This window comes from Arvicanthis niloticus, chromosome 14 (assembly GCF_011762505.2).
Source record: "Arvicanthis niloticus isolate mArvNil1 chromosome 14, mArvNil1.pat.X, whole genome shotgun sequence".
NCBI classification, from domain to species: domain Eukaryota; kingdom Metazoa; phylum Chordata; class Mammalia; order Rodentia; family Muridae; genus Arvicanthis; species Arvicanthis niloticus.
The window spans coordinates 30,083,933-30,096,861 of record NC_047671.1 but is presented as its reverse complement, the minus strand read 5'-3'; the positions used below and the strand labels follow the sequence as shown (position 1 = coordinate 30,096,861).

The 12,929-nt window shown below is 39.2% G+C and overlaps 1 protein-coding gene and 1 non-coding gene across 2 annotated transcripts in view; one reads left to right on the top strand and one right to left on the bottom strand.

Moving 5' to 3' along the window:
* LOC117720115 (long-chain fatty acid transport protein 6-like) overlaps nucleotides 1-8,872 on the top strand; it is a 39,114-nt gene extending 30,242 nt beyond the window's left edge. The window contains exons 6-9 of the mRNA XM_076913053.1: nucleotides 1,675-1,873; nucleotides 3,556-3,653; nucleotides 4,648-4,778; nucleotides 7,985-8,872. Of these exons, the coding sequence (XP_076769168.1) occupies nucleotides 1,675-1,873; nucleotides 3,556-3,653; nucleotides 4,648-4,778; nucleotides 7,985-8,161 (605 nt within the window). The 3' untranslated portion in view covers nucleotides 8,162-8,872. The remainder of the gene's footprint in view (nucleotides 1-1,674; nucleotides 1,874-3,555; nucleotides 3,654-4,647; nucleotides 4,779-7,984) is intronic.
* A 2,379-nt stretch (nucleotides 8,873-11,251) lies between these two features.
* On the bottom strand, nucleotides 11,252-11,383 carry LOC117720235 (small nucleolar RNA SNORA17). The gene has a single exon (XR_004608268.1). It is a non-coding gene; the product is annotated as a small nucleolar RNA SNORA17 (small nucleolar RNA).
* Nucleotides 11,384-12,929: the final 1,546 nt, after the last annotated feature.

Here is a 12,929-nt window from a genome sequence, read left to right as displayed (position 1 = left end):
TATCCTGCTACACAAAACACCAGTGCACATAAAATAAAAATAAACAATAAGTCATTTAATAAAAATAGGAAAAGTAAACCTTTGGAGAATTTGGAGAACTGGAGGTCTTTCTTAGCCTGTTGTTTAGAAGCATCATGAGATCTGAAACCAGAACTTAAATCTTGGGATGGTGCTTATGTAACTTCAGCAATTCTAAAAATGCTGACTGAGCCCACTCCAGAGTCCTCGTGATGAGCTCTTGCACTTTGTTTTCTGTTATAGCTTTGTCCCTTCATTATGTCAATTATGCCTCATCAGGAAAGACATGAACACCGTGACTTGTAAAATATTTACAATAATTTGTCAGAGGAAAAGCTAGTACCTAAACCCTGAGAAGTAAAAACAAGCAGTATAGTTTGTGAGGAAGAAAGGGGTCTTTAAAATTTCTGCACTATTAAATGCAGCCTGACAAACTTCACAGAGTGTGTGAGCCTTTGAGGGCATGTGGACCTTGTTCTGAAACGTGTACTCCAGCTCCTCTGTGTGACGGCAGTGTGACATTGGGTAGATTACTTGGTCTGCCTCCCTTTCTGCATTGGTAAGATGGAGCTATCATGGAGACCTTTCTTAGAGGCTTTTGCTGACAATGAGAGGATGCCGATGCAGGGCTCTAAGGACAGGGATGCTACGGTGATGTGTGCAGTGTAACTGATGATGCCAGCAGTGGCGGGGCTAGTGAGGATGAAAATGATGAGAAAGAAGCAGTGGAGTTCTGCTGGAGCAGAGCATGTGTCCTTATCCAGAGGGAGGTAAGGGGATACAAATACAGTGTACAGTGGCTGAGAGGCAGGAATAGTCAAGAGCCCTGTGACTACTTCATCCATCACTGCAGCGAATCCAGAAGAACGTAGACACGGACCTTTAAGGCTGCTACTGTGATCTCTGCTTTCCTTTACCTTAAATGTAACCTTGCCTTGCTGATCACCAAGCACAACCTCGACTAGAGAGACCTGACTAGAATAATGATTTCAGATAAACATCTAAGCGTGCGAGTGTTGTCATGAGGCGGGAGCTCTTTCTAATGCCCTCCCTTGTCAAGAAATTACAGAATAAACCATTAACTGGTTCAGCCTACTTCATGGGTTCTTTGCTCCAAAGGCTTCATTTTGAGTTCTGTACCTATTTCTTTTTCTGATTTCAACTGTTGATTTCACCCTTCTGGACTTTAGTTCTTTTAATAAAATTAGAATTGTAATGCCAGTTTCAAACAATTGCTCCTCAAGATAAGTACAGTTATTATGGTAGAGTAGGTATGGTCACTAATGTGTATGTAGTGTTATTTACCAGCTTATTAAAATTGCTGAGTTATTTGCTCTCAGTATTACCTGAGTTAAAATCTGTGCAATTCCAAGAGACATTACCCTTCGTCTGTCAACCCAGAGTACAAGAGAAATTAAATTCACATTTCATTTCCATGCGATTCCTTCGCTGTTCGTTTTTGCAAGGTTGTTTGTGAAAGGATATGCTGGATGCAGGCACCAAGAGAAGACACCATTGAGTAGAATGGAAACAAATATAAAGGAAAATGGGAAGCTACAAGGCTGGGTTTCTTGGCTATATCTTGGGTATGTGTGTGGTGTCTGCACTGATCACTGCTGGAACACATGGCTTCTAAAGCAGCCCTTTCTCTTGCAGGAGAACCTGGTCTCCTCATTTCTAGAGTCAATAAGAAGAATCCCTTCTTTGGCTATGCTGGCTCCTACAGGCACACGAAAAGCAAGCTGCTTTTTGATGTGTTTAAGAAGGGAGATGTTTACTTCAACACGGGAGACCTAATGTTCCAAGACCATGAGAACTTTCTGTATTTTTGGGACCGTATTGGAGACACTTTCAGGTAGGAATGGCATCACTGGATGCCCAGCTGGCTCTGTGCCTGTGAATCCCTCTTCTGTGGAAAGTGGAAGCTCCTGCTCCTGATAACTCAGGACACTCAGGGTCCTTTCAGCTCCACAATGATTCCCCGCACAAAGATGGGCTCACCATCTGTTTCTAAATGTACTATAGGTTTAGTTCTGGTGTCAAACTCCATAGTTGTTCTTTAAAAAAATGAACTATACCCAATCAGTAAACTTTACATTTAGGATATGATAGTAGAAGCAGCACCTGAAGCTAGAATTAGGGATATACAGAAGAGCCATAGGGTCTAAAGTCATTTCTTTTGTTTTATTTTATCTTATTTTGCAGATATTATTCTTTCTTTTTTTCTAATTAATTCATTTATTCACTTTACATAATAATCACAACCCCCCTCCTCTCAGTCCCCCCTTCACATGACCCCTCCACGTAAGCTCCCCTCCCCTTCTCCTTGGCTCTCCCTACACCTGATACCCACTTACCCTTCCCATCACCTCTGCCATACAGTTCCCTCCCTCCGTCCACTTCTGAAGACAGTTTCATTTCTCCTTCTGAGTGAGATTTAAGCATCCTCCTCCCTTGTGCCCTCCTTGCTATTTAGCCTCTTTGGGTCTGTACCGTGGGTGTCCTGTACTTTATGGCTCACATCCACTTAGAAGAGAGTGAGTACATGCCATGCATGTCTTTTTGGGTATGGCTTACCTCACTCAGGATGCTATTTTCTAGTCCCATAAATCTGACTAAAAATTCACAATGTTCTTGATTTTAATAGCTGATTAGTATTCCATTGTGTAAATGAATCACATTTTTTCTTTCTTCCTTATCTCATATTTCCCTGTTGGAGGTGGGGATGAGAGTGAAAATGCCACATTATACATGTGACTTTTCGGAGGTGGTTCTCTCCTTCTAACTATGTCTGTTTCAGGGATTAAACTCTGATTCAGTGGCAAGTGCCTCACTACTCACCAACATGTCTCACCGGTCTTGAGATGATTCTTGATGTAATGACAAAATATTGAGACTGAGATCGCCCACTCCCGTTTCTTTTAACATTTTATTTTCTAATTTCTCAAGTTTGTCTTAGCCTACATAAAATTTTATTTTACTTTGTTATTCAATGGCTATAAAATAGTCAGGAGCATAGAGTAAGTATTTAGCAAGGGCTTGAGTGAATAGACAAATAGGGAATAAATAAGAAGTATATTAAATTTTCGTCATATAGAATTGTCTTCATTAAAATAGCAGAAGTGGATGTGTTAATGCCCAGAAAGTAAAGTTGTTTAAAATGCTGATGTAATTATAGTATTTTTTAAAATTCCTACCTCCAAGGATAAAGTTTTAAACTTAATTTTTATTATTGCACACAGTAGTGATTTTGTGCTGATAAATTTCTCTTCTCATCAATTCGTTTCACAGCTCTCTTAAAAGTATTTTACAGTGAACAATTTATACCCATAAAACTCTTAAGTTATTTTAACCAAACCACAGCTGCTGACTTTATTGAACTCTGAACGAAACGCTTTTGTAGACGTGGCTTTTGCTTGGAAACTAGTTATTTTTGGCCACTAGGTGCTTCACAGAGCCAAATGCAAGTCACTGAAACTGAAAGCAGGAGCTGGCTCTTCAAATGCCTGTGCTCTTAAGGATCTGTCTGTCATTTAGGTGGAAAGGAGAAAATGTCGCAACCACAGAGGTCGCTGATATGCTTGGGAGGTTGGACTTCATACAGGAAGCAAATGTGTATGGTGTGCCTGTGCCAGGTATGTGGCTGTGGTCGACTTGGAGAATTGTCAGGAGAACGCCCATGCGTGGCTTCTTTAGGTTTTTATCACTTTCTAAATCAACATTTAAAATTTTGCATATTAAAATTAATGTTTAAAAATATTTTCATCTTGCCTTGACAAGCAATGCCCTTGCATACGCTAACAAACTTTATGGACACATTAGAAAGAAAAAAAAAGGTATGGATGGATTTTAATGTTTTTATGTGCTTTGAAAATAGTTGAAGCTGATCTTTCCAATGGTCTCCCTTTTCTGTTACGACACGCGTTGGCTTATTCCACTCAAAAGGAACATGTTCTAATTTAAATGTTTAAAAATACCACATGTACCTGAACTGTGTTCTTTTATGCAAATGATAGTGTTTCCTTGCTAATGCTGTGGGGTAGAGAGGGGAGGCCAGGGGTTGAAATGTCTACTTAGCAGCAGAGGAAGGAGATAACAGACTGGGAAACTGTCCCTGAGGACTGGAGAAATGGGCCAGCCCTCTGAGGTCTGCAAACCACATGGTGGGCAGTAAGCAATGGGAACTTAACTTTCATTCATTTTAATTAATAAAAAGAAAATAGCCATTTCTACTTCTCTTAACTTCAAATACTCCCCGTGATTTTTTTTTCATTAGCAATTAAAACGCACATTTTTGCTAGGCTATAGTTAGCTTTCCCTAAGATTTCTGTCTTAGCATTTGTGTTGGTATGATGAAAATTTTATATATAACTTATTGTCTTCCATCCAGCCTGTCTCGTTTCTGTCGGACGGACAATCAAAGGCAAACTGTGATCATCCCTATAGTTCAGTTACTTCTAGTGATTAAATCATACGTGAGGGAAAGACACAGACTCAATTTATGCTACTGCCCCACTGTCACCTCTGGAATAGAATGTAGAATGGGCATCTCTGTGGCAGTCTGTCTGACAGGACTGATTTTGAAAACTCACCTAGTAATACATGGATTTTATTTTGACCTTTCCCCAGGTTATGAAGGAAAAGCGGGAATGACTTCTGTTATTCTAAAACCAAACAAGTCTTTAGACTTACAAAAAATGTACGACCAAGTGGTAACATCTCTACCAGCTTATGCCTGCCCACGGTTTTTAAGAATTCAGGTAATTTTACAACCTCAAAATTTCTTGTCAAAGATAGGAGCCAGAACCAAGAGGTGGGTCACTAGCAAAGTACCCTTCTCTCCTTTAGAGAATGTGCCCATTTATTTATATTGGATAACTTTAAAAATAAAAATCAGAGAAACGTGGAGTTGATGCTTTGGGGCACAGTGTTTGAAGCTGCATCTGAAGGAAGCATGATGAAGGGCTAGGGTTTTTGTCCTGATTGTGGAGTTGTCTCTTTCTCTTCACATGGGACCTTAGAGCAAAGTGATGCTCTCAGTGGGGGTGGCAGGTCAAAACTGTTTCTTGCACATATATTATGATGATGGTTGGAGCTATTTGCCTAAAAGAGGGTATCACTGGGTCAACATCCAAGTGTTTACATGCAGATAGCCCATGTATCTTTTACCTACCTTAACACAGGCACATCTGACACAATCATGATAGCACAATCTAAGATAACTATCAATTTTCCCATATTACTTATGTACTTACATGTTATTTCCATTTCCTTTCTATACATCATCTTCTGTATAGCTTCCATATAACTTCTTTCTTTAATTGTTAGTATATTAATATAGCATGATCTATATTCCTAAATATACAAATAAAAATATATGTATTAAATATAATATGCATTCCTAAATATATAATTACAACCTGCTCATCTGATATAATGTTATCCATGTACATAATATTTCAGGGCTGACCATTTGGTGTTGGTTAACCAATTAGGGGACTCCTTCTTGGGAAAGCCTGTTTTGTCCGTTCCTCAGCATTCCTTAGTTTCCTATAGTTCTTAGTCTAGGGTTGGGACCCTATAAGATTTCCTTTGTTGATATAATTCCCATTCAGATCTTGCTTAGGCAGCCATGTTGTTGAGACTTCATAAGTATAGCTTCCCTGACATTTCTAGGTGATATAATCTCATAACAGACATCCTGTTCCTTTGGTTCGTACAATCTTTTATTGATCGATGTTGGTCGTAGGTGCTACAGTAGAGAAAGAAGCTCACTAAGATGCTAAAACCTTCATTTCTGGGGGTTCTGCCTCTTAGAAAAGACTGACACCCAGCTATCTCACTCCTGTTACTTTATTCAATCATTGTACAAGGCTAATTGGGCCTGGGAAAGGTTCCAGCTACCAAAGTTATCTTGCCCTTGCTGCCCATGAGAGCAGACAACCCATACAAATCTTGCTACCTTTTGACCATGGCTATCCACAGTCAAACGTAAGAACCCCAGGTTTGCCAGTGTCTTAGGACCAAGGTTTGTACAGCTGCACCTCTCACATAGCACCAAGTAAAGATTCTCTAGAGAGACAACATTCCTTCAAGGTTCAAACAGTCACAGAACAATTTTTCAGCCTCTACTGAATGATCCAAACATAGCAAAAGCTTTACTCAAACATTTCACTCCAAGCCAGATACAAAGGCTTTACTATACATTTCACTTCCTGACACTAAGGCTTTACTGATGCATATCGCACTACAGCCTTTCTTCTTCCTCCTTTGGAAATGTTCTCTAAGCCTTAGGTGCAGGAGTTGTGTTGTAGATGGGGCAGGTGACGCAGGTGACATGATCACTGCTTTGGCATTGTGATCAATTATAGCTGTGATGGTCTTTATCTCTTGCAAGAGATGTTTTTTTGTTGAGGGGTAAGAGCTACACTTATCTGTGGGTATAACTAAATGTTTAGAATGCAGGTGGGAATTAAAAGGTGGCAATTGATATAAACCTTATAAGATTCAGGACCTCATTAGCTCTGAGTCGTTGGATACACTTCTAGTACAAGGCATAGTCGTCCTCTTTTTGAGAAGTTCTTAAATCCAATTACTGAGCCTTTGGTTGCCACTGAAATGTTGAGTGTCCTTACTGCACTCTTGGGGTTATTGTGCCATGCTGCCCCTTGTAGTTCATGGGCCCTTTATTGGTTGCTGGTCAGGAAAACCAAGAGTCCTAAAACCCTGTAGACTCTTGCTGTTGCCCTTAGTTGCCTCTCACAGGTTGTAGATAGGTCCTTATTCCTTAAGAGACCATATACTGTAGACACAGGAGCCAGAGTATCTGAGCAGAAAGCCTCCTTCTTGAGGATTGATTTTATGGTACCAGAAGGTGTCATGCAAGTTGCCAATGGGGGGAAGGAGCCAATAGCTATACCCATCTGCCTTGTCCTTTGTAGCCAAGTCTACTCTTTCCATCTTTCCTTGATTATCTCATGAGAAATGTATCTTCATGGAATAGAATACAGATCTAAAAGGTAATGTTTTAACACTTTAATCTCAATGTAACTTAAAATTCACTCTCAGAAGCAGAATATTTTGACATTGAACTAGTCTAGAAGACTGGGTCAGCATTATACATATTTAGGAAATACTTTAATATCATTAATTTTCTAAACAAAGCATTGTCCATTACAGTTAATGATTATTATTCATTTGGTACAATTAACCTAACATTCTCAGATCTCAAAGTATTTATGTAGCAGGACTTACACTACACACCTTTAATCCTAGCATTCAAGGAGCAGAGACAGATGCAGGTGGATCTCTTTGACTTTGAGGCCAGCCTAGTCTACACAGTGAGTTCGAAGCTAGGAAGGTCTACACAGTAATACTGTACCTCAAAAAATCTTATAACAAATGAATTATAGTAATAAATAATCTGAGAAAATGCAGAACTAAAACTTCTGACCACTTGAGTAAACCAACTGCTCTGTGACATTTCTAACAAGGTAGTTTTGCCCATAACACAAATTTTAAATGTAATAATACTCAATACGGCTGAAATACATCCAACCCTGTCCTTTTGTTCTGTTCTAGAGACACAAATTAGCAGAGCCTCCTGAGAAAACGTGTATCATAAATTTTGCCTTTTGTAACTTTAACTCCTATTACAGTATCATATAGTCATAATATTGTTTGGTACTACCATGAGAGAGCATATGTATTTCAAACATGCTTAATTTGTTGGTCACATTAATCATTATTTATGCAGTAAGATAACATTTCAATAAAGTTTACAGATAAATAAATGTTTTCTATTTCTAATGTCAAATTAATAATAAATATAAACATTTTAATTAGATATAGAATACGATAAAGAGATATGGCCTATTTTTTCCAACATTTTGCTCAGACATGAATACTAATAACTTACAATGACTACTAATAACTTGCTCTGGTAATATCTGTAATTATTTCCTAGGACAAAATGGAAACAACAGGGACATTCAAGCTAAAGAAGCTACAACTGATGGAAGAAGGATTTAATCCGCTGAAGATTTCTGACCCACTTTACTTTATGGATAATTTGAAAAAATCTTATGTTCCATTGACCAAACAGATTTATAATCAGATAATGTCAGAGGAGCTTAAAGTTTAAGACTGTATTTATGGGACTTTGATGGCTTCCTGGGAAAGGTGACAGAAGATTCATGGACCTCTTTGTGGACAAACATGGAGGAGTTCTTTTCATGAATTGAAAGAAATTGTACATGAAGCATGCATTTTGTATACCCAAGCATCCAAAGCCCACCCTTCTCAGCACAGTGAGCCGTGAAGTAGGAGCTGTTTGCCTCATGGTGGCAAGGCTGACTTGAGGCTGCTGCTCACAGTTGCTGCCCAGAATCACCAGAAAGCAGCATGAGCTTTATAGTATGAGGTCAGAGGTAGACTACAGTTCAAAGTACAATGATTTCTGAATGCATTTGGGAAGTAAAATCAAACAGGCCGTAGTATTACCACCTGACTCTGTCAGGAATGTGATGATTTACTCTGAAGCGGAGATGGGGAAATAACGTTCAGCATAGGCTGTGTTTCCTTCTCAAGCAGAATTTCCTTGAGTTTACTAAGACTTAGATTTGCTTTGATTGATATAAACTTAGCTGATATTTTATTAATTTTAAGATTCAGTCAGTAACAAAATACTTGCCTTAATATTGAAGATTTTAAATAATACATAAGTAATTAACAGTTGAATCATTTAAAATACTTTTATGTAAAGATTCTAGTTTTCAGAGAATGGTAAAAAAATTTTTACTGAGTTTATTTTTATGTGATTTATCTTGTAACTCAATAAAAGCATCTTCATTAATCTGTGATTTGAGTGTCTTACTTTTTTTTATTATTTATTTTATGTGTGTGGCTGTTTTACCTGCATCTATGTCTGTGCACTATGTTTGTGCCTGCTGCCCACAAAGCCCAGAAGAGGGCATCAGGTTCCTCAGAATGGCAGTTATGTAGTTGTAAGCTGCCAACAGCGGTTTCTGGGAATCAAACCCCAGGTCCTCTGAAAGAGTATCCACTGAGCATCTCTCCAGCCCAGCAATCTTTGTTGTACTGTTTTAAAGTAAACTCCAATCAAAGGAACCTTAATGAAAATACATGTACTAATATTCCCTTCCTCTCAAAAATACATTAAAGGGACAAACAAATATCAAACTATAAAAGGCCAGAACAGGGAAATGGGTACTCCCACACCCTTTGAATTGTTAGGCAGCCATGGAAATGGAAAAAGATTCGCAATAAATTCCGCAGAGCCACAGGAACCAATAATGATACCCAACAGCTGGACTAGAGCAGAGTTCTGGAGTTACCATCACGATCAAAGACAGAAAGGGCTGCCAGTCTGAACAGAAATGTGAGGAGTTACCTGAAATGCAGGGCATAAGGACAGTGTGGAGAGCAGTGTGCCAGAAACTGGGGCATTGGGACCCAGTGTTGGCTTTAATCTAGAACCACAAAACATCCTTTCCATAAGGTGAAGCATCAGCTGTAGAAAAGCAGCATGGATTGGTTGTAGTTTGAATGTGGTGTGTCTTCTTCCTCCAAGATGCCTGTGCGGGTCATTTGGTTTCCAGGGTACAATGTTGAGGTGTTAGAATGTTTCAGAGGCAGGGCATTAGTAGAAAAGAGATATCCTTTCTTGGATTAGAAAGAATGTATAGTTCCTTTTAGACTCCAGTTTATTCTAGGGAGAATAAATGGCTGTGCTTGGCATCTTCTGATCATTCCTCTTTCTATTGTCTCTAATCTCTCATAGAATGACACAGCCTACAGGGTCATCACTAGAAGCCCAACAGATATGGCCACCTGATCTATAAATTTCAGCCTCCAAAACTGTCAGCTAAATAAATATCTTTTCTATGTAACTACCCAATTTTAGATATTTTGTTATCACACAAGAAAACCCATTACCTTGGAAGGCTCTATGGAGCAAGATTAAGAAGCCGAATAGGGTGCAACTAGACAACCATAGAACTATAAACCTAGCTCTTCAAGAGAAAGTTTGCCTATTTATGTTATCTAAGAAAACCTGTATACCAATACATAAAGGGGATGAATTGTTTTCCCTTAGTAAAAAGTTTCAGTGACTGCATAAACCTCTATAACGTTCACAACCGTTACTGACCTTTATGGTCAAGGATTCACTTAGGATATTTGCTTTGCAGATTGTAGTTATCCTTTTAAATGTTGGAAATGTATTAGAAGGTTTCTACTAATTTCTAACTGATTTCTAAAAGCCAGGGAAACTGAATTGCTACAGTAAACAACATATTCGGGTAGCACCCTGCACCACTGCTCAGTTCTTAGATGTGAGGCACAGGTGTTCGGAGGAGAACCATCCATTCTAGAAATGGAGGGAGGGATGGAAAGCATCCCAAGTAGAGAGATCTTTGTGGGAAGCTGCTGAGAAGCAAAGCAGACGAGATCACATGATGAAAGAACGTGTGGGAGAAAGGGGAAATGGCACCACCATTCTAAATGCTTCAAGGCTAAAGAAGCCAGCGCTACAGTAAACATAGACAAAACACGAGATGGAGCGATGTGTGATCAGGACAATGGGTTACAGAAAGTTGCATCAGCTGCACTTACATCACTTACATCGGCTTTGTTTGTGGAAAACTTTCCTGAGCACACAATCTCACTCCTGACTGAGGAAAGCAGCAAAAACCAACATATCACTCAGATGGACAAGTTTACTCAGGACAAAAGCAAACCCTAAGGAAGGTTCACTTAAAAAAAAAAATTATTGATTCTTTGTGAATTTCACAGGTACTTCAATTCTGTACAGCCTTTAGACATATGTCACTAGGAGGTAACCTAGACCAGGGGTATCCACCTGGCTTTTGGTGCTGCCACAGGGCCAGGCCATAGATGTGGCCCCCAGTGGCAGCACAGATCAGAACCCCACTATGGTCCCAGGTGGCATCACTGGCTACCCACATCAGGCTATTCCTTGCCTCAGTTCTGCCTTTCTTCGTTGTACCCACAACCTTATGTTTCTCCACCACTTACTCGCTCCTCATAGTGGTGCCTGGGGTCTCTGAGTGGGGTCATCTCAGGAGTAGTCTCCTGAGTGCAATATCCCACTCATGTAATATGGCAGCAAACAGAGGTCATCTCTGGCATTTTTGGCACACTCCCCTCAAGGCCTGCAAGATGACGGTCATCCCAGGCAGGCTTTTGTCAGGGATTTAGGCTTCTAATCGTTCAGAAGATCACAGTTCAGAACATTGAGCATAAACACAGCCTCTCTCCTCTATGCCACCTACTGGTGAACATGTGGCACAGCAGTCACACCTGCAACACCTCTAGGAGCAAGGAGGATTAACATTTTTAAAGTACTAGGCACTCCTAGAAAATAAACAGAACCATCTTTATAGTATATGAATGAATAATTGCATTAAAATTAATCACAGCTATACATCACGAATACAGACTTCCCCAAAAATGTTTCAGGAGATTTCCAATGTAAATGTAAATACAAGTCTGAATATATTTATAGAGAGATGGACAGATGTTTATGAGAGAGGGCAGAGGTGGAGGAGAGGAATCTAGTTTAGTATCTAGTGATTTCAAACCACTAAAATTTGATAGTAGAGTATTAGTTACCAAATTAATGAATTTTGGACAACAAAAAATATCTCAAAATGTAAGTATATTGTCCACATGAAATAATAATAGCCAAAGTTTGTCTGATTTATCAAAACTAAGAAGCACAAATGAAGGTGGAAAAATACTATATTTTAAACACTCAATGCCAATGCTTCTCAACCGGTAGTGACTTCTTGGGGGTGGGGCAAATAACTCTTTAACAGGGGTCACATAAGGCCATCCTGAATATCAGAATTATGACTCATAACAATAACACAACCACAGTTATAAAGTAGCAGCAATAATTTTTGGGTTCACCATAATATGCGGAACTGTATTAAAGGGTCACAGCATTAGGAAGGCTGAGAACCACTGACCTAAGGGTCAAGCGAGAACTCTATATCCAGTGAAAATGCTTTCTAGGAATGAAGGTGAAGTGCTGTGGTCTCGGTTATAGCACCTTAAAAACAGCCAGGATGCTTTGTCCTGGCTCTAGTATTTAGGAAATGCTAAAGCAGGTTTTGTAAGACCAAAGTAAAATCTTGCTAAAAGGAAATTCCTATCTTCAGGAAGGAAGAAATGAAGGCATATATTTCGTAGAATTAAAAGAATTTTTCATTTCTTCTTTCAGGGCAAGGACTTTGGTTCGATGGGATTAGGCCTTTGAAAGGGAAGTTAGGACCCTAGCCTCTTCCACTCTCTGATTTCCAGCTGCCATGAAGTCAGAACCTTTACTCCATGGCACACTCCCAGCCTGGGGTTCTGCCTAGCAACTGGCCCTAAAGCAAGAGTCAGTTGACCATGGTTCTAATAAACTAAAGCCTTGGGAACAAGAAGTCCAAATAAACCTTTCCTTCTTTCAGTTGACTTGTCTTAAGTATTTTGTTACAGTAGTTAAAGCTGACTGGCAGAAGTGCCCATTGATGTACAGTTAATAATACAAAGGGTATATCATTTATTTTTTAAAATACTTGGACAAATACAAACATTTGGAAGGAAAATTTTAAAGAATTTCAGTTAAGTGAAAACCAAGTATAATATTAGATGCGAATGGATAACATTTTATTTTATAAACTTTATTATTTAAAAAAGCCCTGCAAATAAATAAAAATATCACACAGCAAAATTAACCAGACCCGGTTTCTTCCAGTCTGGGCCTGAGCACTGAGCAGATCCCAGGCAGCAGCTCTGCCGCCAATCTCAAAGAACCCAGAGGAAGCAGGGCTTCCAGGTACTCTAACCCAGGCAGTATCTTAGGTAAGCAGACAGCAATG